This window comes from Myxocyprinus asiaticus, chromosome 15, assembly GCF_019703515.2.
Source record: "Myxocyprinus asiaticus isolate MX2 ecotype Aquarium Trade chromosome 15, UBuf_Myxa_2, whole genome shotgun sequence".
NCBI lineage: Eukaryota > Metazoa > Chordata > Actinopteri > Cypriniformes > Catostomidae > Myxocyprinus > Myxocyprinus asiaticus.
In genome coordinates this window covers 27520232-27545793 of record NC_059358.1, presented here as the reverse complement: position 1 = coordinate 27545793, position 25562 = coordinate 27520232, and the positions used below count along the sequence as shown (strand labels likewise).

The window sequence follows — 25562 nt, the reverse complement described above, 5'->3', positions numbered from 1 at the left end:
TGTCCTATTGCATTGAGGTCAGGCTTTGTGATGACCACTCCAATACCTTGACTTTGTTGTACTTAAGCCATTTTGACACAACTTTAAAGGTATGCTTAGGGTCATTGTCCATTTGGAAGACTCATTTGCGACGTGCTTTAACTTCCTGGCTGATGTCTTGAGATGTTGCTTCAATATATCCACATAATTTTCCTTCCTCATGATGCCATCTATTTTGTGAAGTGCACCAGTCCCTCCTGCAGCAAAGCACCCCCACAACATGCTGCCACCCACATCCTTCATGGTTGGGATGATGTTCTTCGTCTTGCAAGCCTCACCCTTTTTCCTCCAAACATAGCGATGGTCATTATGGCCAAACAGTTCAATTTTTGTTTTATTAGACCAGAGGACATTTCTCCAAAATGTAAGGTCTTTGTCCCCATGTGCACTTGCAAACTGTAGTCTGGCTTTTTTATGGCGGTTTTGGAGCAGTGGCTTATTCCTTGCTGAGCAGCCTTTCAAATTATGTCGATATAGGACTTGTTTTACTGTGGATATAGATACTTGCCTATCTGTTTCCTCCAGCATCTTCACAAGGTCCTTTGCGGTTATTCTGGGATTGATTTGCACTTTTCGCACCAAACTATGTTCATCTCTAGGAGACAGAATGCGTCTCCTTCCTGAGCGGTATGATGGCCACATAGTTCCATGGTGTTTATACTTACGTACTATTGTTTGTACAGATGAACGTGGTACCTTCAGGCGTTTGGAAATTGCTCCCTAGGATGAACCAGACTTGTGGAGGTCCACACATTTTTTTTTTTTCTGAGGTCTTGGCTGATTTCTTTTGATTTTCCCCATGGTGTCAAGCAAAGAGGCACTGAGTTTGGAGGTAGGCCTTAAAATACATCCACAGGTACTCCTCCAATTCAGTACACCTCCGATCAAAGGCTTGACACGATTTTCTGGAATTTTCCAAGCTGCTTAAAGGCACAGTTAACTTAGTGTATGTAAACTTCTAACCCACTGGATTTGTGATATAGTCAATTAAAAGTGAAACAATCTGTCTGTAAACAATTGTTAGAAAAATTACTTATGTCATACACAAAGTAGATGTCCTAAATGACTTGGCAAAACTATAGTTTACTAATATTAAATTTATGGAGTGGTTAGAAAATGAGATTTAATGATATCAACCTAAGTGTATGTAAACTTCTGGCTTCAACTGTAAATACAATAGGCTCAAATAAATACCCAGGCTGCATTAAATACAGGTTACATTTTTTTACTGTGTTGGGTCACGACAATGTAAAATCTGGGTCCTGAAGCAAAATCAGTTACTACTGGTGTAGTAATTCAGTAGTGCTGATAGTTGTTATACACCGATCAGCCACAACATTAAAACCACCTCCCTAATACTGTGTAGGTCCCCCTCATGCCGCCAAAACAGTGCCAACCCGATGCTATTCTTCTCACCACAGTTGTACAGAGCGGTTATCTGAGTTACAGTAGACTTTTTCAATTCGAACCAGTCTGGCCATTCTCTGTTGATCTCTATCATCAACTGCTGCTCACTGGATGTTTTTGGTTTTTGGCTCCATTCTGAGTAAATTCTAGAGACTGTTGTGTGTGAAAATCCCAGGAGCTCAGCAGTTACAGAAATAATCAAACCAGCCCATTTGGCACCAACAATCATGCCACGGTCCAAATCACTGAGATAAAATTTTTTCCCAATTCTGATGATGTGAACATAAACTGAAGCTCCTGACCCGTATCTGCATGATTTTATGGATTGCACTGCTGCTAGATGATTGGCTGATTAGATAATCACATGGATGATTGTTGGTGCCAGATGGGCTGGTTTGAGTATTTCTGAAACTGCTGATCTCCTGGGATTTTCACGCACAACAGCCTCTAGAATTGACTCAGAATGGTGCCAAAAACCAAAAACACCCAGTGAGGGGCAGTTCTGTGGATGGAAATGCCTTGTTGATGAGAGAGGTCAACAGAGAATGGCCAGACTGGTTCGAACTGACAAAGTCTACTGTAACTCAGATAACCGCTCTGTACAACTGTGGTGAGAAGAATATCATCTCAGAATGCTATTCTGAGATGCGGGTTGGCGCTGTTTTGGCGGAATGAGGGGGACCTACCCAATATTAGGCAGGTGGTTTTAATGTTGTGGCTGATCGGTGTATGTGAATGTTCTGTTAAATAGGTTTACACATTTGTTTTTATGTTTAATAAAAATACTGCAAGTAATCTTCTGCATTGAGGCATTTCATTATTTGAGTTATTCCACCAGCTATCTGGGCTACCAGTACATAAACACATACACGACAAAGCGAACATGAATAACCCATCTATAATCATTCTACGGTCATTTTAAGCTATTTCTCATTCAATGTGTAAATACGGGTTCGACGTTGTGGGCTCATGGACACACGCACAACAGCACCACTACTAAAAAAATTAAATAAAAAAAAATCTAGGGGTAACACTAGTGTCGTCACTATACCAAAATTTCAGTAGTCGGTACTGATACCAGTGAAATTTCAGTTCTCGATACAAATTTTGATACCCAGAGGTGGGTTTTAACGTGTTACATTTACTCAGTTATATTTACTTGAGTAACTTTTCGGGAAAAAATTTACTTTGAGTAGGTTCAAAAGTGTGTACTTTTTACTCTCACTCAAGTAAATTTCTAATGAATTTTTTTTACTTTTACTTCATTACAATGGGCGGTGTTCCTGTCGTTACATTACTGGGTTTAATTTGAATTAATGCATAATTATTCAAATTAAAATGATTAATAATGAGAAATTATTGCATGGGACTTTTACGACAGCGGAAGTTCACACAGCTGCGTGCGCTGTCACAGACTGTCACTCAAGCCGAGTCCATTACTGCAGCAGCATCAAGCTCTTCAAAGTGAAACACTTTCTTCGCTCCGCACAGTGATAAAAGAATAGTTCCGTCATGCAATGCCTTCATTAACACCAAGACAAGCGGATATTTCAAGATTAAAGTTGCAGATCCAATTTAAACAGCACGCTGAGGTGAGATGTGGATTTAATGATAACATGGGTGATTCTGTAAATATGGGCTCTTGTGACATTTAAGTGTACATTTTTAAATCAGTGCAGCAATATATCAGTGCGCTTTGTCCCGCATCTTATGAGCAGTATTTACGCATTTACCCCGTGCCCTCGCGGGTGTACTGGAAACTATCATAGCTACTTCGGGCTGATTAACTGTATAAATCCATGTAAACATGCACGTTAAGTGTAAATGCCTTTTGCTCTACCGAACGTGTAATTGACAACTGGAGCGTGAACAGATAGCATTTCTCTGCGCATGGTGCCCTACGCAGACTGCATACTCGCCATTTAGGGAGCGGCGGTACTGTGTACAGAACTAATGATCTAAAGTCTTTAGACACTGAAAACTGTAACTACACTGAACTAAGAATTAAAAGCTATGAAATAATAAAAGTAGGCATTAATAAAACATAATCTTGCTTTGGTTTATATTTCAGCATTATGTGTAATATCCCTGTGGGACATTGTTCATGTTTTCACTGTAATCATTACTAGAAAGGTTTCCAAACATCTCTTCTTTTTTGACAAATTCCTACAGATCTGAAAAGAGCCCTTAAAGGGATAGTTCACCCAAAAATGAAAATGCTCTCATCATTTACTCACCCTTATGCCAGATGTGTATGACTTTCTTTCATCTGCTGAACTCAAATGAAGATTTTTAGAAGAATTTCTTAGCTCCTTTGGTCCATACAATGCAAGTGAATGGGTGTCAACATTTTAAAGCTCAAAAAGTAATCCATAAGACTCCAGTGGTTAAATCAGTATCTTTAGAAGCGATGTGATATGTGTGGATGAGAAACAGATCACTTTCACATTCTTATTCTTGTGTTTTTGGTGATTCACATTCTTCTCTGCATATCGCCCCCTGCTGGGCTGGGAGAAGAATTTCTAGCAAAAACTGACTTTAATATTGATCTGTTTCTCACCCACACCTATCATATCACTTCTGAAGATATTGATTTAACTACTGGAATCGTATGGATTACTTTTATTATTCCTTTATGCGCTTTTTGGAGCATAAAAATGTTGGCACCCATTCACTTACATTGTACTGACCTACAGAGCTGAAATATAAGAAGTCATACACATCTGTGATGCCATGAGGGTGAGTAAATGATGAGAGAATTTTCATTTTTGGGTGAACTATCCCTTTAAAGTGATAGCTCAGCCATAATTTAATATTCTGTCACCATTTCCCTAACCTCCCTAACACAAAATATGTTAGACAGATGTTAGGAACTGACAGTCTCAGTCACCATTCACTTTCAAAATATATAGAAAAAAAAAGAAAAACACATTCACTGAAAGTAAATGGTGACCAAGGCTAACATTCTGTATAAAATCTCTTTATTGTGTTGCATGGAAGAAAGTCATACGGGTTTGGAACAACATGATGGTGAATGATGACAGAATTTCCACTGATAATAATAATAATAAAAATAATAATTCTGTAATACATGTTAAATGTGTATTATGTAATGGAATATATGAGAGTTAACGTCCATTATGTCATTTGTGAAAGTAACGAGTTACTCACTACTTGAGTACTCTTTTAATTGGATACTTTCTTACTTTTACTCAAGTAATTACTTATGTTAGCACTTCTACTTCTACTTGAGTAAGTAATTGTACTTGAATACAGTTTTTTGGCTACTCTACCCACCTCTGCCAATACCACAGTAAAATATGCTAATATGGTAATGTGCTATTGAACATGTTCCTTTGGCCTATTTGAAGTTAAATTTCAAAGTAAATAATAAATTAAAAGAAATACATGTTTACTAATGGGGCTTTTACCATTAGTAAACCATTGCACAGTACAGCTTGACTCGACTCTTGCCTCGCTTTTTGGGGGTTTTCCACTGTGGATAGTACCTGGTACTTTTTTTAGTACCACCTTGGTCGAGGTTCCAAGCGAGCCGAGCCGATACTAAATGTGACGTCAAAACCCTGCAGATCACTGATTGGTCAGAGAGAATAGTCACTACCAGAGTCACTGGATTTGCGACATGGGACATCAACCCGCTAGTTTTAAAGTTAGCAACAGCGATAGCAGTATCATTAGTTCACACGACTTTCGAATTGTAAAAAGAAATGGCAGTGCGCAAAACCACGCCATGGTCAATAAACGAGGTGCAGACGTTCCTCTCGTTAGTGACGAACGAAACGTGAAACAAAAAAGTATTTCAGGAAGTGTTTCAGCTGTTGGCCGCACATGGCTACCACCGGACCTACCAACAGTGTAGGGAAAAGTAAAAAAAAAGTGACTACAGAACCATCAAGGACCACAACAGCTGGAGTGGATCAAACAGAAGAAAGTGGAAGTGGTTCGACCAAATGGACGCTATCTATAGCAATAGACCGGCGAGCAATGGGAGGGAGAGTGCCCTGGACTCGGCCACGGCGTTATTGGAGTCCACGATGGAGGATGGTATGTTTTGTTACATTAACTCTATATTCTGCTTGAAAGCTTCACTTTATTTAGTTGACCAGATACTGGAAAGCTTGCTTCTAAAACAACCAGGCCAATTTAACTGTTACACTTGTGTAAAATCACCATGCAACAACTGCTTTATGCAGCACAATGAGCTAGTAGCTAACAGCTAGCTGTCGTGTTATTGTTTAAGGTCAGTAATGTTTGTCACGTTTAAGATGATGTCACGGCAGTAGAGGTGGCACAACTATGACAATCAGCCTATAATCCCACCCACGTTGAGGCGGCACTAAACTGCAGTAGAAAAGCAAGCTCAGAAAAGTAAAGCGAGCAGAGTCGAACCGAACCGTAACGTGCAGTGGAAAAGTGCCATAAGTAGGGCCCTACTGAAATCTGTTTTATTTTTTCACAAATACTCTTTTATTTTTCTTTCTTTTCCCAGAATCCCATGTTTTAAAGTTTAAATAAATGTCATCATCAAAATGGTGTCTAATCAAATTAATTCTTAAAACTTTAAGAATTTAATAAATACTTGAGGACATATCACGATTTGACTTTGATTAATTGTCTATTTCAGTGTAAAAGGAGTAACAGAGCACAAGCTCAAATAAGCGTGTGAGCATTTGAAAGCTGTCATTTGTCAATCAGACAGCACGCGGGTATCGAATTAAGCCAGTGCTCGGTACTACCGGTACTGTATTGGTAATCGTGACATGTTTTTATTTTAGTACTGATTTGGTACCGAAGTACTGGCACTTTTGACTATACTGTAATATTTTCTCTTTTTGTGTCAAATCATAGCAGCCCTATTTAACATGCTTGGTGAATTACAAGAAACAACCTTTAGTTTTGGACTTGGAAAGTGGTATTTTGTGTTTTGTGTGAGCAGGACCTACCAATTATATCAGGGTGCTTTTTTTTTTTTTTAAGACATTAACATTAGTTTGCATTTATGCAGTTTTTCATCCATCTTACCTTAAACCGCTTATCCTGAAGCACCTTTTTTATAGCCACCATCTCCTGACTGTCGATAAGTCGAGCTTGGTACACCACCCCAAATGAACCATTCCCGATCACCTTGATGTCCGTGTATGAGACTTCCTGAGGGCGGTCAGGACCCTGCCCTGGCGTGGCTACTACCGTTGTCACCTTCCCACTATCCCCTACAGACACAACAAAACAAGATTGGTCCGTTGTAACTACTGTTTATCGTCGTTACAATTATATACATCCATCCACTGGATCGCCTCATTCCTAGTAGTAACACCCATCAATCCTACCCACGGAAATCTAGCAGTCAGCTCCAGTGAAGAGATGCAATCATCTGCCAGCAATGCAACCACGGGGAATCATTTATACAATTTTAAATAAAGAGGTTTCTGCCTCTGGGGAAACCACTGATTTTCACTGTAGTGTACAAGCCACACATCTAAATAGTATAAATTGTCATTAATGTGACCTAATATATTTTAAATCAATTGATAAGTGATAACTTATAAGACATGCGTGTAAGGAGACTATGCAATTAACATGGGGGTAATGGGATTTGTTTTACAGTGTATTCATATGTAATCATTTTTGATTTTCAGATTTTGCTCTACATTACATCGACTATGTGGTGCCAACACGTCGGCCCTCTTTAAATATGCTTAATGTCTAACTTGTACAGTCTAAGAACCATAAAGGACACGTATGATGCTGTTAAATCTGTCCAGAGCCGTACAAAAAGAAATTATTGAAGGCATATGCAGAATTGAAGACAAAATATATGAGATGTTGCCGGACACTGCTAACTGAGCTTTGTTAGCGAGTATATCTTGAGGAACAGAACGATGTCCAGCCAACATCGGATCATATTTAAAGCAGTGCACAGTATGGTCTTATAAGGACTTAAATTCGACGCACTGTTTTCTATCACAACATATGCTTTTAACACTTGCTCTCATGCAGGATTGTCGAGCTAATGTAGTTAGCGCAATCAAAGCCCTTGATCCGTCTACAAAAACAAGCTCCCGTTAGCTTAGCCAGCTAGCCGCTTAAAGTAGGTTAACACGATCAAGGAAAAATAACCAGACATATGAATGAATAACACACTATAAGGTCCAGTACTTAAGGATTTACTAGTTTACTAACATCACATTCGTTCTGATTTTCGTGAGATGTCATTGAATGATACTCACTGCCCAGCTTTAAGTTTCCGAAAGCAGACGAACTCCCGCCTGAGGCCTGCGCGCCTCCCGACTTTCCTGAAGAGCTTCCACCGGCGATGGCTGATCCGGCGACGGCTGCAGCGGCTCCCGGAACCCCCGGAGGCTCAGCAAACGAGCTTGTCCTGGGCCGCCCGCTGCCGCTCATTTCGGGTTGCGAGTGTGCCAGAGCGGGTGTAAAGTGTGTTGATAGACTAGCCCAGGCGCGTAAGGGATATGTCAATTTAAACAACAATAATCGTAAAATAAAAAAATAAAAATAAAGATTTCTGGACTCTAGTATCGTTAAGGTTGTGCGCCTCCTCTTCTGTGTGGCTGGGCAACTGGAGCTGACGCTCTGCGCGCATTGTTTTCTGGGTAATGTAGTTCAAACCGTTGTCAAACGACCGTGCATTATAACAAGCTATACGTTACACAACCAACCCATGACATTACATGCAATTACTACAGTAAAAGTTAAACAACGCATTAATTCTACAATAGATTAAAAGTGTTGTGTCATAAACAACTGTAGATTAGTCTATGATACAAAAACATTGCTGGAAAAGAATATTATTCGGTAGCATTTTCCGTTATGAAAAATAAATGCATCTATACCTGATGATATTTGTTTGTATGACATTATCAATTCACCCACTGTGTATGATATAGGCCCTATCTAGTCATAAATTTGGTTTGAGAGAACAAAATATCGCGAAGAGCTGATTGTGAAGATAATGATTTTCACAACACATACTTGGTATTAGTTGTTAAAGTAAGATTCAATCAAAACTGTGGTGTACAAATAGATGGGGGGTTCAATAGGTCCTGTGTATATTGAGGGAGCATCAAGAACCCTCAGTCGCTGAGCTGAGATAATACAGCTCAACTCCACACGATCTGCTGATACCATCTCAACATTCAAGAACCAGCAGAAAACACATCTGTTCCGCGAGCACTTAACCAATCCACACTAATTGCACTTAATGAAAAAAAAAAATTTTTTTTTGATAGGTTTGTGATATAAAAATATTTCTTAAAACCTTTTCTTGCTCACTGGGGGTTTTAAGTGGATTGAATCTCAGTAAAGCTGCTTTGAAACAATATTTATTGTGAAGGTATTTTAATTTAACTGAACATTTTTTCTTTACATACAAACATTAACAGTGAAAATAAGTTGATAAGAAACACTGTAAATACGAAATAAATATTTTTGCAGATATTTTACACTAACATATCAATGTAATTTTATCATTAATATTATAAAATATAATTGTATGATTAATCAATAGTTTACATTTTATTTTCCCTTTTAATTATAAATATTATTATTAATAGCACTTAATATTTTAATAAAATCTTATAGCTTTAGTACAATGAATACAAAAAAAAGGCCAATTAATTAATTTCACTAACATGTTATCTTTATTGATTCACACTATTTTCCTCACACCGTAAAATTAGGTTTTTAATTTATGCATACAAATTTAAAGCTGCTTTTATATTTTAAGAAGGGGTCCCTTGAAAGGATATCATCATGTTTGGGCATTCTGAATATTCAATTGTTTCGGTAGATTTAATCAGCATTAACTGTCCATCACAACAGCTAGAGTTTGACTGACAGTCTTTTCATCCAATCACCCCCTTGCGCAATCCACTAGCAAACCCCACGAGGCGGGCAGCACGCACAGAGCAAGGAACAGAGGCCAGACAAACGGTACAATTCCACATCCACGAACGTGTTTACGTCGAAATATCTCTACGAACAGCACTTCGAGCAGAGTAATACTGCATCGTTTGGGTGGGAAACGCATTCTGAACACAGGGAAGCTTGCGCGGGGCAGACGAGAGCGGCACGAGGGATTGCAGTGCGCGCGAGGGAAGGTTCGGAAGCGGTTGAGGAGGAAAGAAGGCCTCGCTCAGTGTTCTTAGACCTGCGGGGAAAAGTGAAGAGCGCCGCCTGACGACCGCCGTACAGCGGGGTGGCTCAGTCAGGACACAGCGGTGCGCTACATAAGCTCTGACAAAATCTGAAGAGCGCCGCCAACTGCTCGCCACAAGGTAAACAAGAAGCGCGCAACCTGTCCAATTATGCGGTACGTGCATTTGTAGTCCCAAGACTAGCTTTAAAAAGTTATTATATTGTCAAGGAATTTGCCCTTTCTGCAGCAGAACTGCGGTTGTAATGTGGCCGTAAAATTGCTTTTTTTAATTAATGCAGCGCGATTTGTGGATTCTTTATACTAGTAGAGCTGTTATATGTCATGGTATTCCATTTGAATTATAAAAATTATCTGCATAATGTTAAAGGAATAGTTCACCTAATAAATTAACATTTTGTCATTATTTACTCACACTCATGTTGTTCCAAATCTGCATGACTTCCTGTCTTCTGGAAAACACAAAAGGAGATGTTTAGCCTCAGTCACCATTCATTTTCAGTGTAGGGAAAAAATATGTAATATATGTGAATAGTGACTGAGGCTAACATACTGCAAAACAACTTTTGAGTTCCATAGAAAACAGAAATTCATATGGATTTGGAACAACAACAGGGTGAGTAAACAATGACAGTGATAGTGACTCATAACCTCTGTTCTGTGATCACACAGCACTGCATCCGCTGTTCAGCACATCACTTGTTTTTAGTTTAGAACTGTAACTTCCTGCAGTTACCATGAGTGATCAGGAGTATGTGGAGCATCAGTATATGTGCAGCGAGTGCCAGCAGCTCTTTAATACCCTTGAGGAGGTGCTGGTGCACCAACAGATCCACACTGGAGGAGAGGGGGACGAGGCAGAGGCCATGCATAGCCATGAGGATTATGAGACTGGGGAGAGCCAGTATCAGTGCTTGGAGTGTGGAGCTATCCTCAAGAATCCAGACGAACTGCTACTTCATCAGGAGCTGCACATGAGGGAGGCAGGACAGGGTGACATTTTAATTTCTTTTTATAAGTTTATTAAAGAATAGTTGTGTCTGAAATGACATTTGTTTCACCCTGTAATACAGAATTTGCAGGTAAAAGGTTGGAATGTGCAAAATTATTAATTTAAAACTACTTATTGACCAGTCGGTGCATTGTCTAAGCTATTAGTTGACTAATCAATGTTAAAGGAATATTCTGTGTTCAGTACAAGTTAAGCTCAATTGACAGCATTTGTGGCATAATGTTGATTACCACAAACCCATGCCTCCTTTTCTTTAAAAAAAAAAAAAAAAGCAGAAATTTGTGTTCCAGTGAGGCACTTACAATGGAAGTGAATGGGGGCCAAATTTGTAAACGTTAAAATATTCACTGTTTCAAAAGTTTAGCCACAAGACATGAAGGATATACATGTAAACATAATTTTAGTGTGATAAAATCGCTTACTAACTGTTTCTGTGTAAAGTTATAGCCAGTTTTACAACTTTGTTACCATGACGATGTAATGTCAGCAAACCCTAAAATGACGATTTAAACAACTTTACAGCTCAAATAATACACAAATTTTAACAGAAGAACTACAGTAATGCAAGTGCTTTTATAAAATAATAAGCTCCAAATTTCTGTGTTTAGACCCTCCAAAAGTTGGCCCCATTCACTTTCATTGTAAGTGCCTCACTGTAACCTTGATTTTTGCTTTTTTAAAGACTTCTATTGAACCCGGAACATTCCTTTAAGGAACCCATGTTTAAGGCTGCATTGTGTCCATGTTACCCAATCAGATGAGTTTCATAGGGATATTTGGATGCTAAGCACAGCCATTTAACAGGGTAACTAATGGATATTCAACAATTAAATAGTCTAAATAACTATAACCTCTTATCCCACAAAAATAAAAAAGTAAGAAACATGAAAAGCTCCAATACAGAGCAGCACAAAACCACTTATGTGCATCCCAGACTTAGTATGACACGCTTCAGTGTAACTGGAGCCAGAGATTATTTAGGAGAGATGAGCCACTTCTATTTAAATGAATGGGAGAAACTGGAACGCCCAACCAAAAAGCTCTAGCGTCCTACGGTCAACGGATGTAGAAAGTCCCGCCTTACAGGTAAAAGAGCCAATCGCCTTTTAGATATAGACATCGCCTGTCAATCAACTCACTAAAATGCATACACTTTTTTTTTTGTTTAATACGAGGTAAAGAAGCACAATTTTTGATTCCAAAATTATCACATTTTATTGGTGATTTGAAATATGTTCTTTGATCGTAATCTTGACCAACCGTTTTTTTAGATTTTTGTCTTTTTCCATTCAAGTTGGAGCTGCACCGTCATGACTGGGAATAGCCTCCCGAGAGCATTCCAAAGATGGCCGACAGTGGACTGACTTGCTAGAAAGACTTTGCTGTAGCTCATGAACAGGGTTGGGGAGTAACGGAATACATGTAATGGGATTACGTATTTAAAATACAAAATATAAGTAACTGTATTCCACTACAGTTACAATTTAAATCATTGGTAATTAGAATACAGTTACATTCAAAAAGTATTTTGATTACTGAAGAGATTACTTTGCATTTTATTGTCATTTGTTTCATTTAATATTTAGTCCTTTCAGATGGAAAACATTTATACATATAAATGATGAGATCCAAAGTGCATTTGAACAGCGGTGAAACACTTTCTTATGATGTGTTTCATTCATATCAGCAGACAGAGAAGTTAGAAAGAAATAGAAATAAACCTTGTGTAAATTGTCAGCTTTACGTTAAGCTAAAATGCTATTTCTAGCCATTTTACATGCATGTTACCAGGCACGATCATATTTTTTATCTAGAAAATTCAAGCTGGATCATAATTTCTTTTTTTTCTAGTAAGACCTTTGATATTAGGGCAAAAACCGTATACTTGATGATCATTTTTGTATTGTTTTCCTGTAAAAATATCTAAAATTCAATTTGATTGATCTTGTTTTAGAAACAACACTGCATAATATATTTAGGTTTTTCAGAGAATGTATTTTTAACGTGTATTTTGTCTTACTGTACTGGCAGAGTTTTTATAGTCAAAACAAGTGAAAAAATCTACCAGTGCTGAAGAAGTAATCCAAAGTATTTAGAATACGTTACTGACCTTGAGTAATCTAATGGAATATGTTACAAATTACATTTTACAGCATGTATTCTGTAATCTGTAGTGGAATACATTTCAAAAGTAACCCTCCCAACCCTGCTCATGACACAGGTCAATCCTCACTGCGTATTCAGAAGTGCACAGATGTTAGATTATAAATATTACCGGGGGACAACATGTAGTTCATGGCATCCAACAGTTTGTTGAGCTTTTTTACAGCTAAACCATTAATTAAAGCAGTGCCAGACAGAATCTGCAGAATGACTTCTGACAAATAATCTTCACAGCACCTCACAAATAAACCTGTGGATTTTGCATAATAACAGGAACATTGAACACAGCAGAGTATTTGATGTAAGAGAAGAGCGGTGCTTTGATGGCTGTTGTAGCGGTGCATAAAGGACAAAATGTAAAGAATTAAAGAGACAAAACTTCGCCTTAAATGAGTGAAAACCTGTTCATGTTGAACTCTGCACAGATATAGCTTCCTATATTTATCAATCATTGTATCAGCTTTAAACTAAACTTGTAATTAAAAAAAAAAAAATTACATTTTAAATTCCCACCTCTAGCGTACAATAGGTTTTGGTGAGAAACGACCCGAAGAGTGAAAATCATGATGTCCATTGCATGTTCATAAGTGCAAGAGAGAAGCTTGTTCACAGTGGCTCTCGTGTTCACTCAGGAACCTGCATTGCTTTTATTTATCAACTGCCAATGTATTAAATAGATGGACTGGTATATTCATTATTCAAAATTTCCTTCGCGTGTTCTGCACTAGAAAGAAAGTTATATGGGTTTGGAACAAAGTCATGAAATAATCATGGAAATTTCTTTAGGGAATAATTGTTTTAGTAAAAAATGTAATCGAGTAGATATTGGAATGGAATTGGAATGTCTGATTTGTAAGGGAATTTCCTTAAAAGTATTTATTTATTTATTTTCAATGAATTGGACAAACTGATTCACAAATTGGTCTTAATGATTCACTGGCGAGTCTGAATTTAAATAATTAAAAATATTTATATTTTCCAGTAGTCACAAACAACAGAAGAGGTCATGGAAATTAATTTGTCAAAAATTGTGGGAACCTTGCTTGAAAGTTTAGTTTGGAGATGGGCTTTAGAATTGCATGTAATCAGCGAGTTAATTCTTTATTTTCAGAGATCTGTGAGGTCACAGAGGTGGGTGCTGTCAATGCAGAAACACCAATCCAGTACCAGTGTCTTGAATGCCTGGCACTTTTTGACACACCTGAACTGTGGTTGGCACACAGGCAGACACACAGCAGAAGCAGTACTCATAGCAACCTGACCACTGAAGCAGTAAGTATACAGACATCAAGATGCTGATAACCTGTCTTCTTTGCTGCATCTGAATTCGTGCTGTGTTCTGTTTCAGGAATTTATTCTTCAGGCAGATGGTTCAGTCACTCCGGTTCAGTCGCTCAATGTGCAAAATCTAGTTCTGGATGAACAGAGGGCAGGCCAGATCCTAACTTTAGCCCAGGTCTGCTTCATGCATTCATAAATTTAAATACAAAAACTTTTACATTCTTGTTGGCACCACATGTGACATACATAGTGGATAGCCTTGTAAAGGGGGTTTTATGTATAAAAGGTTTCTTACATTGTGTCTTAACCAGGTAACAATTGATAAAGCTATCTCTTCCATGTAATTATTTTTTGTCCAAACCAGACACAGGATGGCAGGACATTTTGTTGATTGCTTGGTTTCTACTTCTGCAACGTAATACTGGGTAGCCCTGCCAACCATGAAATCATATTGGCCCAAATTCTTGCTCCTCTTAACTGTGCATTACATCGTATAGCAGTTTCACATTCATTGCACTTCAACTGGTTTAAGAATTGCCCACATAGACAGAAAAAGCCATCTAAGGCCCTGTTTCCACCTGGTATTAAAATGTTTTCGGTGATCCGATCACAAGTGGTCAGCCAAGACGGATAGCTGTTTCCACCTGGTATCAAATGCGTCTCCTGTGAGCACTTGTGTATGGATTTCGAGGGGAGGGTCTCTGGTTTCATGACGACATAAATCAATCACTATTTCAGTGTGCTGCATTAAAATAAACCACAAAAAAGTAATAGAAGCCAAAGACAGCATAATAAAAACAACCTGTTCTCTGATTCTCCCAGATGCAGCTGAAATATCATCTGAAATTTAACAAATGCACTATTTCGAGCATAATGATCTTTTATTTTGGTGGAGTTTTTTATTTTAGTGGAGTTTTCCGATCGGATGGTTATTTCCTTTTGAATCTGCACATAACCGGCAATTTAAACTCTTGTTTTAGCCCAGCGATTGATTGACAGGTGAGGGGTGGCGCTTTGCTGCTGTCCAGGAAACATTTACGATGGATTGTCTTTCACACCTCAAATGCGATGTGGTCACATGCGTTTTTGACTACCTCTGTATTTGGATTCAGTGATCCGAACAAAACTCTTTGGAGCCTGTTTCCAACTGAATGTACCGCTGACCACTTGTGATTGAATCACCAAAAATGCCTCCTGATACCAGGTGGAAATGGGGTCAAGGTGACAAGTAAAGTGATCAATCAGTCATTTTGTCATTATGTGCCGGTTAGGGACAGGGTTATCTGAGATATATTATACCATAGTAAAAGAACGGCATGGGGAAAGAAATAATTTATATAACGGCTGTCTCTACAAGCTATTGCACAAAAAACACACAGGAAAACAATGGAAAATGTGTAGAGTCTAAGTACAGCACAGAAAACCTCAGTACAGACAATTTCACAGACGTAAACAAAGCAGAACATACACTCAGTGAGCACTTTATTAGGTACACCTGTATACCTACTCATTCATGCGATTATCTAATCAGCCAATCATGTGGCAGCAGTGCAGTGCATAAAATCATGCTGATATGGGTCAGGAGCTTCAGTTAATGTTCACATCAATCATCAGAATGGGGGAATTTTTTTTTATTTTGACTGTGGAATGATTTTTGGTACCAGATGGGCTGGTTTGAGTATTTTTGTAACTGCTGATCTCCTGGGATTTTTAAGCACAACAGTCACTAGAGTTTACTCAGAATGGTGCCAAAAACAAAAACATCCAGTGAGCCACTTAACATCCACTTCTGTCAGCCAAGAACAGAAAGCTGAGGCTGCAGCCTCAATTTTCTTTTCTTGGCTGACAGAAGGGGAACCTGACGTAGTCTTCTGCTGTTGTAGCTCATTCGCCTCAAGGTTCGACATGTTGTGCATTCTGAGATGCTATCCTGCTCACTACAATTGTACAGAGCAGTTATCTGAGTTACTGTTGCCGTTCTGTCAGTTCGAACCAGTCTGGCCATTCTCTGTTGACCTCTCTCATCAACAAGGTGTTTCTGTCCACAGAACTGCCACTCACTGTATGTTTTTTGTTTTTGGCACCACTCTGAGTAAACTCTAGAGACTGTTGTGCTTAAAAATTCCAGGAGATCAGCAGTTACAGAAATACTCAAACCAGCCCGTCTGACACCAAAAGTCATGCCACAGTTGAAAACAATGAGATCACATTTTATTCCTATTCTGATGATTGATGTGAACATTAACTGAAGCTTCTGACCTGTATCTCATGATTTTATACCTTGCACTGCTGCCACAGGACTGGCTGATCAGATAATCGTAGGAATAATGAGGTGTGAACAGGTGTTCCTAATAAAGTGGTCACTGAGTGTAATTCTGCTCATGGATATCTGCTTTACTTGCTACTACATGCCTCAAACAATCCTCTGAATGTCTTTGATGTCACAAATCTTTGGCAAATACAGCAATTATTTCATCCTCAAAATGGCTTGTTGTATCAACCTGAAATCTTGTGAACACGACTTTGTTTCTAAGCAGACTGATAACGTCCTGAGTGCTTTTACTCACTAAAGTTCCATCAAACGAGCCTGTCAGATTAGAGCTGCTTGGATCGAGAAAAAGTTTCCCAGTTTTGAGTGCAATATTAACAGACAGTTAGTTCCCAGACTGTGGACGTGCAGATATTTGCTATCTAGTGATGACTAATGTTCAGTATGAAAATGTCTGGTCAAATCACCACCTTTTTCTTAGGATGTTACAGGTCACCATTTCACAGGTTACTTTTGTTGCCTTTATTTTTCAGGCTCTTCGAGAGCATGAAGCCCCATCTAAGCCTGCAGCCCCTCCCAGAACTATGTTAGTGCCAGCAAATGCATCCCTGCCTGGCTCCACCTCTGCTATGCTCCGCCTACAGTTCTGCTCCGCCCAAGCTATTGCTGATGGATCTGCTTCAGTTCCTCTCCGCAGAGCTAAACTCCTTGCACCTCTCTTACCTGCTGATCCTATCAGGCTGGACAATGTTTCCACTTTGAAACTCATCCCTTCCTCTGGTCAGGTGAACACAGTAAAGAACGAAGAGGAGGAAATTTTAATTATTCATCCGTATGAGTGCTCTGAGTGTAATCTGCTGTTTAGCACACCAGAGGATTTCCTTCAACATCAGGGGGAGCACTTCTTAGGCCAGGACAAGGAGAGTGGGGGAATTGGGGTGATGGTGGGGTATGAAGACTGTTCTGTGGCTCGGGAGGATGAAGGAAGAAGCGATGGATCAGAGGAGGGCAGTAAAGTTGGCAAAGCTGGTGGTGGTAAGCGTACATACGCTTCCCGCTCAGCTGGTTTGACATTCATTTCACCCAGCAGTCTTCAGTGTGAGGAGTGCAAAAGAACGTTCACCACAGCCAAACGGCTTGCGGCACACCTTCGTGTGCATGAACAAGGAACACATGAGTGCCCAGAGTGTGATAAAGTGTTTAAGAAATTGGTGTCACTTCAGACACACATGCGCACACACTCTGGTGAAGCACGTTTTTTGTGTGTGGACTGTGGACACGGCTTCACCACAGAAATGACACTCATGATGCACAGGTACACATACACACAAGTAGACACACGTTTTGTTTTCTATCATGGTGGTGACTTTCCATTGGCACCAATTGTTTTTATACTAGGCTAAATATACAGCATTGAATATCCCCTAACCATACACTTACCCCTAAACCTAACTCTCACAGAAACTTTTTTGCATTTTGATTTTTTAATTAAGATATTTTTCCTGTCTTCCTCACCTTAGGAAATCGCATACTTCTGAGCCACTGCACAGGTGCCCATTTTGTGCCAAAACCTTCACCAACATGACAAAGTTCCTGTACCATCGCCGCACTCATAGAACCGGTGAGCCAGCTGCACCAACCTCTCAGGTAATGGGTGATTTTTGCAAAAGAAATGTGTTGCAGCTCTTCGATCCATACTTGGGAGTGCTTGTAGTGGTGTAGATGTTCAGAACTAAGATAATAGATATTCACAGTTATAAGGACACAAACAGTGTGCCCCTTATTTGTCAAAAATGAATTTGTTCAGAGGCTTCATGAAGCATTCACACATTTGCAGACAGAAGATATTTGGCTTTCATTCATCAAATGACACTCAGTTCATTAGACACAAGGTACCCACCGTCAAAGAAAACCTAGAAATAAAAGTACCAGGCTATTTAAAATTTTGGTTTCCAGGTCTGGAAAAATTATGAAAAATTATAGGAAAGTCAAGACATTTCTATTGTTAATATAAAATTGTATAGTTCAGCTCAGCTCCAAGATATTTAATTGGCTAGAAATTGCTTTTTGTGATGGAAATCTCTTTAAAATATATATGTATATATTTTTTAAATTCAGCAATCATAAACAACTGCAAAACTAATGGAAATTCATTATTCTAAAAGTGTAGGAACCCTGTAGATAAGAGAAGGGTTTTGAAAGACAATTACGTTATTAGGACATGATCCCACTGTCGTGTTTTTGGTAAACAGTATACTGAAATAATAATACTTAAAATCAACCTTCTCCCCTCTAAAGTTTGTATTGGCCCAGCGATCACCTCTCTCCATCATTCAAAGAGCAAAGGAACGAGAGTCTGCTTGGAGGAAAGAAAGACAGGCACTGCCTGTGACCGATGAAAGAAAAGAGCTTAGCGAAACAGGCACTAATCTCACAGTAGGTATTGCTGTGGTCTCCCAGTCTGCAGAGCATGCAGAAAATGGGCTTTATGTTGAACTAACAGATAAAGAACAAGCCCAAAATGGAGACAAGATGCTGATGGATGACCCAAACCTTTCAATTACTGCCACTGTGGAAGGAGGTGGAGAGGAGGAAGGTAAACACGGCACTTCTGCTGCTGAGATAGTGCCACAATTACCTTGCTCTATGTGCACAAAAAGATTCTCCTCGCAGATCCGTCTGTTGCGGCACCGTCGAACCACTCACACCACTGAAAGACGTTTTAAATGCAACATCTGCGGGAAACCGTTTAAGAAGCAGATCCATCTGCGGAACCACCTGCGCACGCACACCGGCGAGCGTCCGTTCCAATGCAGCGTGTGTGGAAAGACCTTCTCATCTCTTGCCAATCTTTCTCGCCATGGACTCACACACACTGGAGTCCGTCCCTACAGGTGTGACATTTGCCACAAATCCTTCAGCCAGTCTTCTAATCTCCGTCAACACCGTCAGCATCTTCATAGCAATGTCACGCCTTCACCCTGTCCAGACTGCTCTGCTACGTTTATCCGTCCTGCTAAACTTGTAGTGCACTGTTTTCTTCATCACCCAGGGTCACCAGCACCTTACCCCTGCCCACACTGTTCCGAGGGGTTCTTGCGCAAGCGCCAACGAGACCTGCATTGCCTAGAGGAACATCCCAACCTAACACAGCCAAACAGCATCTCCCAGGACTCCCACGTTGGAGGTCAGCAGGCATCAGGTTTGACGGATGGTATTGAGCAGCAGTGTGCTCCTTCGATGGCAAGACCCAATCTGGATTGCACTATCTGTGGTAAGCGCTTAAACTCTCCTGCAAATCTTCGCCTGCATCAGCTAAGTCACGGACTTGGGCCCGGCAGGCCACGAGGCTCCAGCTCGTCTACTGCGAAGTCTCACCCTTGCCCAGTGTGTGGAAAACTGTTTGTTTCCGCCTCGAGTGTCACACTACATCAGAGAGTTCATACTGGTGAGCGTCCATATCCTTGTGCAATCTGCGGCAAGCGCTTTCGGCAGAACACACACCTGCGTGAGCACCTTCGCACACATTCGGGTGAGCGTCCATTTCGGTGCGAGTTCTGCGACAAAGGCTTCGTGCAGAGCATGCATTTGGCTGAACACCGGCGTACACACACAGGTGAGAGACCACATGCTTGCAGTGTATGTGGAAAGACCTTCAAGACTGTCTCGAACCTTAGGAACCATCTTAAGACCCACACTCGCACCCAAAAACAACAGGAGCCAGTGCACAGTGATGATACTACTGCAGAAACCAATACAGCAACCGTTGCTGTTATGGATGCTTCTGGAATGGACCTTGCAGCAGCAATCCCAGCTCTTTGCCAACAGGAAGTGCAGCTTGGACAGCCCCAAGTCATTCAGATACAGACATCTAACCTGGCACAGGTAGGCAGCTCTTACTTTTGTGTGTCTGGTATTGTGGTATTTTCCACATATTTTTTCCTTGTATTATATACTGTAGCTAATAAGTGATATTTTTATTGAACAACACACCGTTGACATTTTTCTTACCTTTTTCCAGACTCAGGGTACGCCTACTATATTGTGTAATGAATTTGGAGAGACTATAGCCATCATAGAGACAAGTGGAGACCTGGCAGAGGCCATAGAGCTGTACCACACAGCACTGGAAGGGGGCATCAACATGGAAGCCATGACTGTGGACAACCTGCAGTTGATATGAGAGAACTGAGAAAGGTGCAGCACTCCAGTGGCCATTATGGGTCATGGATTTTCTTCAGAATTTGAAAAGTGTGATTAAAAGATGAGAAGTGATGTTTGAACAGAACTGAACAAGTGGAAGTACAAAAAAGGGAAAACCAGAGATTGAATTGAGCAGTTTGAGATAAATCTTTCCAATTCAACAGTACTATGGAATTCACTTCCATTGACGTTCATTAATGTGTGCAAACCTCAAAATGGCCACTCAATCTTCACAGACTTATTTTTAGCCATATTTCCACTTTGTTGAGACAAAGGTCACATTTTGCTACGTTATTTCCGCTATCTAGTGGACAGACATGAGTGGCCTGTACAGCCTTCAGAGAGGTCTGATTTTAAAAGATGCAACCGAAGAGTCCCCAAGTCCATGATAGGATGGTTCAGAAATTTGATGACTTCTGTGTTGGAATGGACAGTCTGTCTAACTGCATATGACACTCTTATTCTGACAGTTGGACAGATCCAGAAGGATTGCATGAAGGCACAGTTTTCAAAAGTGAAGAATTACACCCATTTACAGTGGAGCAAGTTTATAATACAGGATGTTTGAGTTTGTGATTTGTTAAAGAACATGCTACAATCTGACCTGCAGATTTTGTGAGGAGGTACCAAAGATGAACAAAACAAATGATGGAAAAGTGTGTTCAAAACATCTGTTACTGCTCAGCATGGACAGGCATTGGAAAGCTAATATGCATTATCTATTAGGTCCTAGCTGCAATTAATTGTAAATGTGTTACAATATCACATCTCATGTTATTTTTTTATAGCTATAATGGCGACTTGGATAGTTGTTGCAAATAAACGTAAACATTTTATCTCCGCCTCTATTGCAAATGGTTTGAGGATGTGTGCTGTTACAACAGCACTATTGTCTGCAATCATGATTTCACTTTAACTCTGTGTTAATGTTAGATGAATACATCATTATTCTCAGCATACTTTTGTTGGTTAATTTCCTGTACTGGTAGCCAGTCAAGAAATGTCATCAAAAACGTTTTTACAAACCACAAAAATTGCACTATAAAACAAGTATTTGCATATGAAGTAATACCTCATGATCTAGTATTGTTTAACTATTCTTAAAGGTGCCATATCATGATGAATAACATTTTCCTTGATCTTTTGAGATAAAAAGGTATATGTACTACGAAAACATACAGTAATTTTCAAAACTCAAAATGTTCTTCCCAGTCCAAAAAGAGCATTAATTGAAACTAAGCCACAAAAATGCCTCTTTGTGAACCTATGCAATTTTGTGATGTCACTCAGTAATTATTTCTTTAAACCAGTGATTATTTTTGCAATGTAGGGATGCTAGTAATGTTGAATAAATTATGGGCCAAAGAGAGGGGTGGGAAATGGGGGAAAACACTTATGATATGGCCCCTATAAAACTTGTAGGTTTATGCTGAGCCGTCATTGTAACATCTCAACATTATTTAAACAAGTGAGAGGATAGTAGTAGGTGTCCCAGAGTCACATACATGTCAAATAGACTACCACTGTATTCCACAATCTTATAGTATGTGAACTTCGTGTTTCCTGTGAGCATTTACTTAAAAGAAGAGGCTGTTTCTTTAAACATCTATTTATTTGCATACTGATAGATACAAATTTAGTTTATCAGTATAAAGTCTTTTTTTTTAATGTAAATCAGCAAAACAAGGTAACACAGTAAGAAAAGTTTATAACCATATTTCTTTATTCATCCTTTGTTTTACAATTTAATTTCACGTACTGGCTTTGTTTCTTTTAATGATGCTTCTGCTCTTTATTCTGGTTGGAATCTTTGGACTCTAATGCATTTATGTACAACAAAGACCAGCGCTGCAGGAGAAAATCACCACTGATGGCCTCCCAGTCCCACCTCACAGCCTAAAGTGAATGAGGAAAGAACGATAAAGTGACAGAAAGAGGAATGAGGAAGGGGAGGAATGTAAGTGGTGAATCAAAAAAAAAAAAAAAAAAAACCTAGCAGAAAGAAGGTTGGAGTGTCTGACAATAAAGGCCTATGTAATTACTTCTTGGTAAGACACAAACATTTGTGAGTATCAAGATAAAGAGAAATTTTAAAAAAGGTAGTGGAAGTGCCTCTTGGAGGAAGGGTAGAGGGTGGAAAAAAACGTTCACACCTGAACTCATCCCTCTGAGTATATTAATAGGAAAACAGTATATATAGGTTATATGGATCAGATGCACAAGAACAAGGCATTAATAAGAACAGTTATAATGAGAAATTTATAATATAATGACCTGTAGAATCACTGGTACATGTTGAAAAATCAAGTTTCATTTTCTCTAAAAAGTTAATACAATTCTTATAGTAAATTCTTAAGAATATATTTCCAACATTCTCTTTGCTCGGTAGTTCACCAGCTCAAACGTTGAATTAAAAAAGGCAAGGAAAGAAATGTTTAAATATGTGGAATCTCTTAATATATGGAAAAACATAAATCAATGGCTATCATGTGCCTGTTGACTTCCCTTCGTTACCTTTCTTCATGGCAAGCCAATCAGAGGTTTTGGAATGACTCCAGTTTGATTGACAACCACCAAAGCCAATCATGGGATGAAAAGGTTTGAAAATGGCAGCACACAGTTTAAGGTTAGTCACTCACCGAAGGTATTCAGTGTCTTAAAGCTCTCCATTAAGTCTTCAAAAATAAAACACCACAGGGGGAGAAACAAAATATCAAAAATATGAGTACAGCAAGTCTTCAATATCACTTAAACTCAGCCAATGGAGGCCAGCCTCACAATGACTGGCAATAACCCATGAGCCAATAAAAAAAGAACCTGTGGCCAAGCTACAGCCAATCAGGCCATAAAAACACAAATCAGCCTCAAAAGGGATTGGGTGCCCTAGCACATCCCGGCTTCTAGAGGCAGCAGCAGCGTGACTTCACTGGCATACAGGACAAGCCCACAATCCTCTAGTCTCCAAGTCCAAAGGAAGCCAAATGACTAAGATAATGCTGTAAATTCAAGTGTGTATATTCAAGACGAACTGTGGTGTATGCAAATGTTTTTTTGTTTAAGTAGGTAAGTGTCTGTGTATGTCAATGTTACTTTAAATCTTTTCATATTTCAAAGTCTCTTTAGTAACATAAAATACTGAAGAATTAAGTTTCAAAACCCCAAATCGTTTTGAGGCATATCCCCTCATCTGCTCCATTTACATGAAAATGTTGCTCTTGCTTATTCTCTTTAAGTCCTTCTGAGCTGGTAATAGCAGAGACAAGACAACAAATGTAGATTATGCAGATGTTGAGTGGGGAGATCTTGTCTTCAAGCCATCCTGTCATCCTTCAGTCGGAAGCTTGTTTATCATCCTCATCTAGTGGAGTCCTGTGAATTGCCTGCGTTTCTGGGCTCCTCTGGGCTGTTCTGCTCACCCTCTCGCTCCACCTCTTTCTCCAGAGGCTCTGCCCCGCCACCTCCGTCACTGGCCACCACCTCTGAAGGTCCCGGTAAGGATAAGGGGTCTGAAGCACCGGCCGTTTCAGATGGAGCTGCTGTTTGCATGATCTTCTGCCGGACCTCACGGATCTTGAGCTGTAAACACACCTTAGTGGGGAAGATATCGGCATATCTCGCCTGGAACGCAGCTGTAGCTTGAGCTATTGATTGAGAGAGAGGGAAGGGTGGAAGAGAAAAAGAATGTTAGGCAGATGAAGAAACAGTAAAGGAGAGAATAAACGCTTCTATTTGTCAAATGTCTAATGTAGACTTGCAACTTAAGACTCTCAGCTAACTTAAGGACCCACAATAAAAACGCCTTTTGTCCCACTCTTTTTCCCCATCCGATTTCCTGTTTCCACTCGTAATATTTCCTTTAATACTACTTAAAATAATAGATAAAAATGAATATTAATGTTGATTTCATCACAGTGACTTGGTCACGGTGAATGTTGGGGATTTCAGAGAAGGGTTTGATCTGGAGGTGGGGTCTGAAAATTGCACTCGTTCCCGTGGCTCGGCATCGGCATCACTGTATTACTAATATTGTAGTAGCCATGTTTTTTTTTGGCAGAAATCATAGTTTTAATGCAATTGTGTTAGTATAGGAATATGATGGTAATATAGTAACCAGGGTTTATACTGTGGTTACTGTAAATTGACAAAAAATACCATGGTGAAACCATGGTTACTGTAGTAAAACCAAGGTTATTTTTTCTAAGGTAAGGTTAGGTTTAGGGGTAGAGGTTAATGAAGTGTGTCTGTGGGACTCTAAATAAACACAATAAAAACACTGCAATGATGCCCATATACTGGAAGTTAATATTTAAATATGGGTGCAAATAGTATCTGACACTATTTGCACTAGGGGTGTAAATAGCATATACCATTATTTGCGCCAGGTTGCAAATAGCGTCTGCTTGGATTATAAAATAAATAAATAAAACATTTAGAAATCCACTTTGAAATAAAGAGAATGTTTATATTTTTTATACATTTCTATATATCTGTTCAAGGACACCTGGTTGAAAACTATTGGCCTTATGAATTATTATTTATTATTTTTGTTATTTTTCCAAAACATCAATTTCAAACCACTGACTATGTTTACATGGACACTAGAAAGCTGTTTATTACGAGAACGCTGCTTAAGTCTTGAAATCAGGGTACGGATTTACGTGAGCTGTGTTTACGGCTTTCTCTTCACTCTTGTATACATGCGGCTCGATCAGTAAGCAGCTTTCTCCACAGCAATGTAATTTGCCCGCGATGTTTGTGTAAATAACAAAAATGTGATCTGGGGAAGACTATGCTATATTATTCTCTGTTTCTTTGCTTTATTTCTAGATATTCCAGAATTGTTGCTGTGTTTGTTTCCTTCACTCTCTGTCTAGGGATGTGTACGCATAGTCGACCTTCGGTTAACCGCTCGACGCGCCACTATTCGAATATCAAAATTGCTATTCAGTTATTCTACAAATGCAATAGAGGTCTCCAGCCCAACCTGAACTCAA

General features: G+C 39.4%; 3 protein-coding genes across 8 annotated transcripts in view; 1 reads left to right on the top strand and 2 right to left on the bottom strand.

Moving 5' to 3' along the window:
- LOC127452571 (glycogen synthase kinase-3 beta-like) overlaps window positions 1–8071 on the bottom strand; it is a 30608-nt gene extending 22537 nt beyond the window's left edge. Inside the window, exons 1-2 of the mRNA XM_051718129.1 lie at window positions 7695–8071; window positions 6490–6677 (exon numbers count right to left, since the gene is read on the bottom strand). Coding sequence (XP_051574089.1) covers window positions 6490–6677; window positions 7695–7869 — 363 coding nt within the window. The 5' untranslated portion in view covers window positions 7870–8071. The remainder of the gene's footprint in view (window positions 1–6489; window positions 6678–7694) is intronic.
- A 1069-nt stretch (window positions 8072–9140) lies between these two features.
- On the top strand, window positions 9141–21404 carry LOC127452569 (zinc finger protein 574-like). 4 transcript variants are annotated; one of them, XM_051718127.1, is made up of 9 exons: window positions 9141–9761; window positions 10313–10633; window positions 13927–14087; window positions 14164–14271; window positions 16899–17680; window positions 17886–18012; window positions 18664–20250; window positions 20387–20562; window positions 21039–21404. In XM_051718127.1, exons 2-8 carry the CDS (start codon window positions 10378–10380, stop codon window positions 20546–20548), a joined length of 3183 nt encoding a protein of 1060 aa, XP_051574087.1. In that variant the 5' UTR covers window positions 9141–9761; window positions 10313–10377; the 3' UTR covers window positions 20549–20562; window positions 21039–21404. The 4 variants fall into 4 exon arrangements, with proteins under 4 accessions (XP_051574087.1, XP_051574086.1, XP_051574085.1 ...); XM_051718126.1 differs by having other exon boundaries at window positions 9142–9761; window positions 10373–10633; window positions 20387–21404; XM_051718125.1 differs by having other exon boundaries at window positions 9142–9796; window positions 10373–10633; window positions 20387–21404.
- An 864-nt stretch (window positions 21405–22268) lies between these two features.
- Window positions 22269–25562, bottom strand: part of LOC127452568 (protein capicua homolog) — a 44685-nt gene continuing 41391 nt past the window's right edge. For all 3 annotated transcript variants that reach the window (XM_051718122.1, XM_051718120.1, XM_051718121.1), the window contains one exon: window positions 22269–24209. In XM_051718122.1, the coding sequence (XP_051574082.1) occupies window positions 23923–24209 (287 nt within the window). In that variant the 3' untranslated portion in view covers window positions 22269–23922. The remainder of the gene's footprint in view (window positions 24210–25562) is intronic.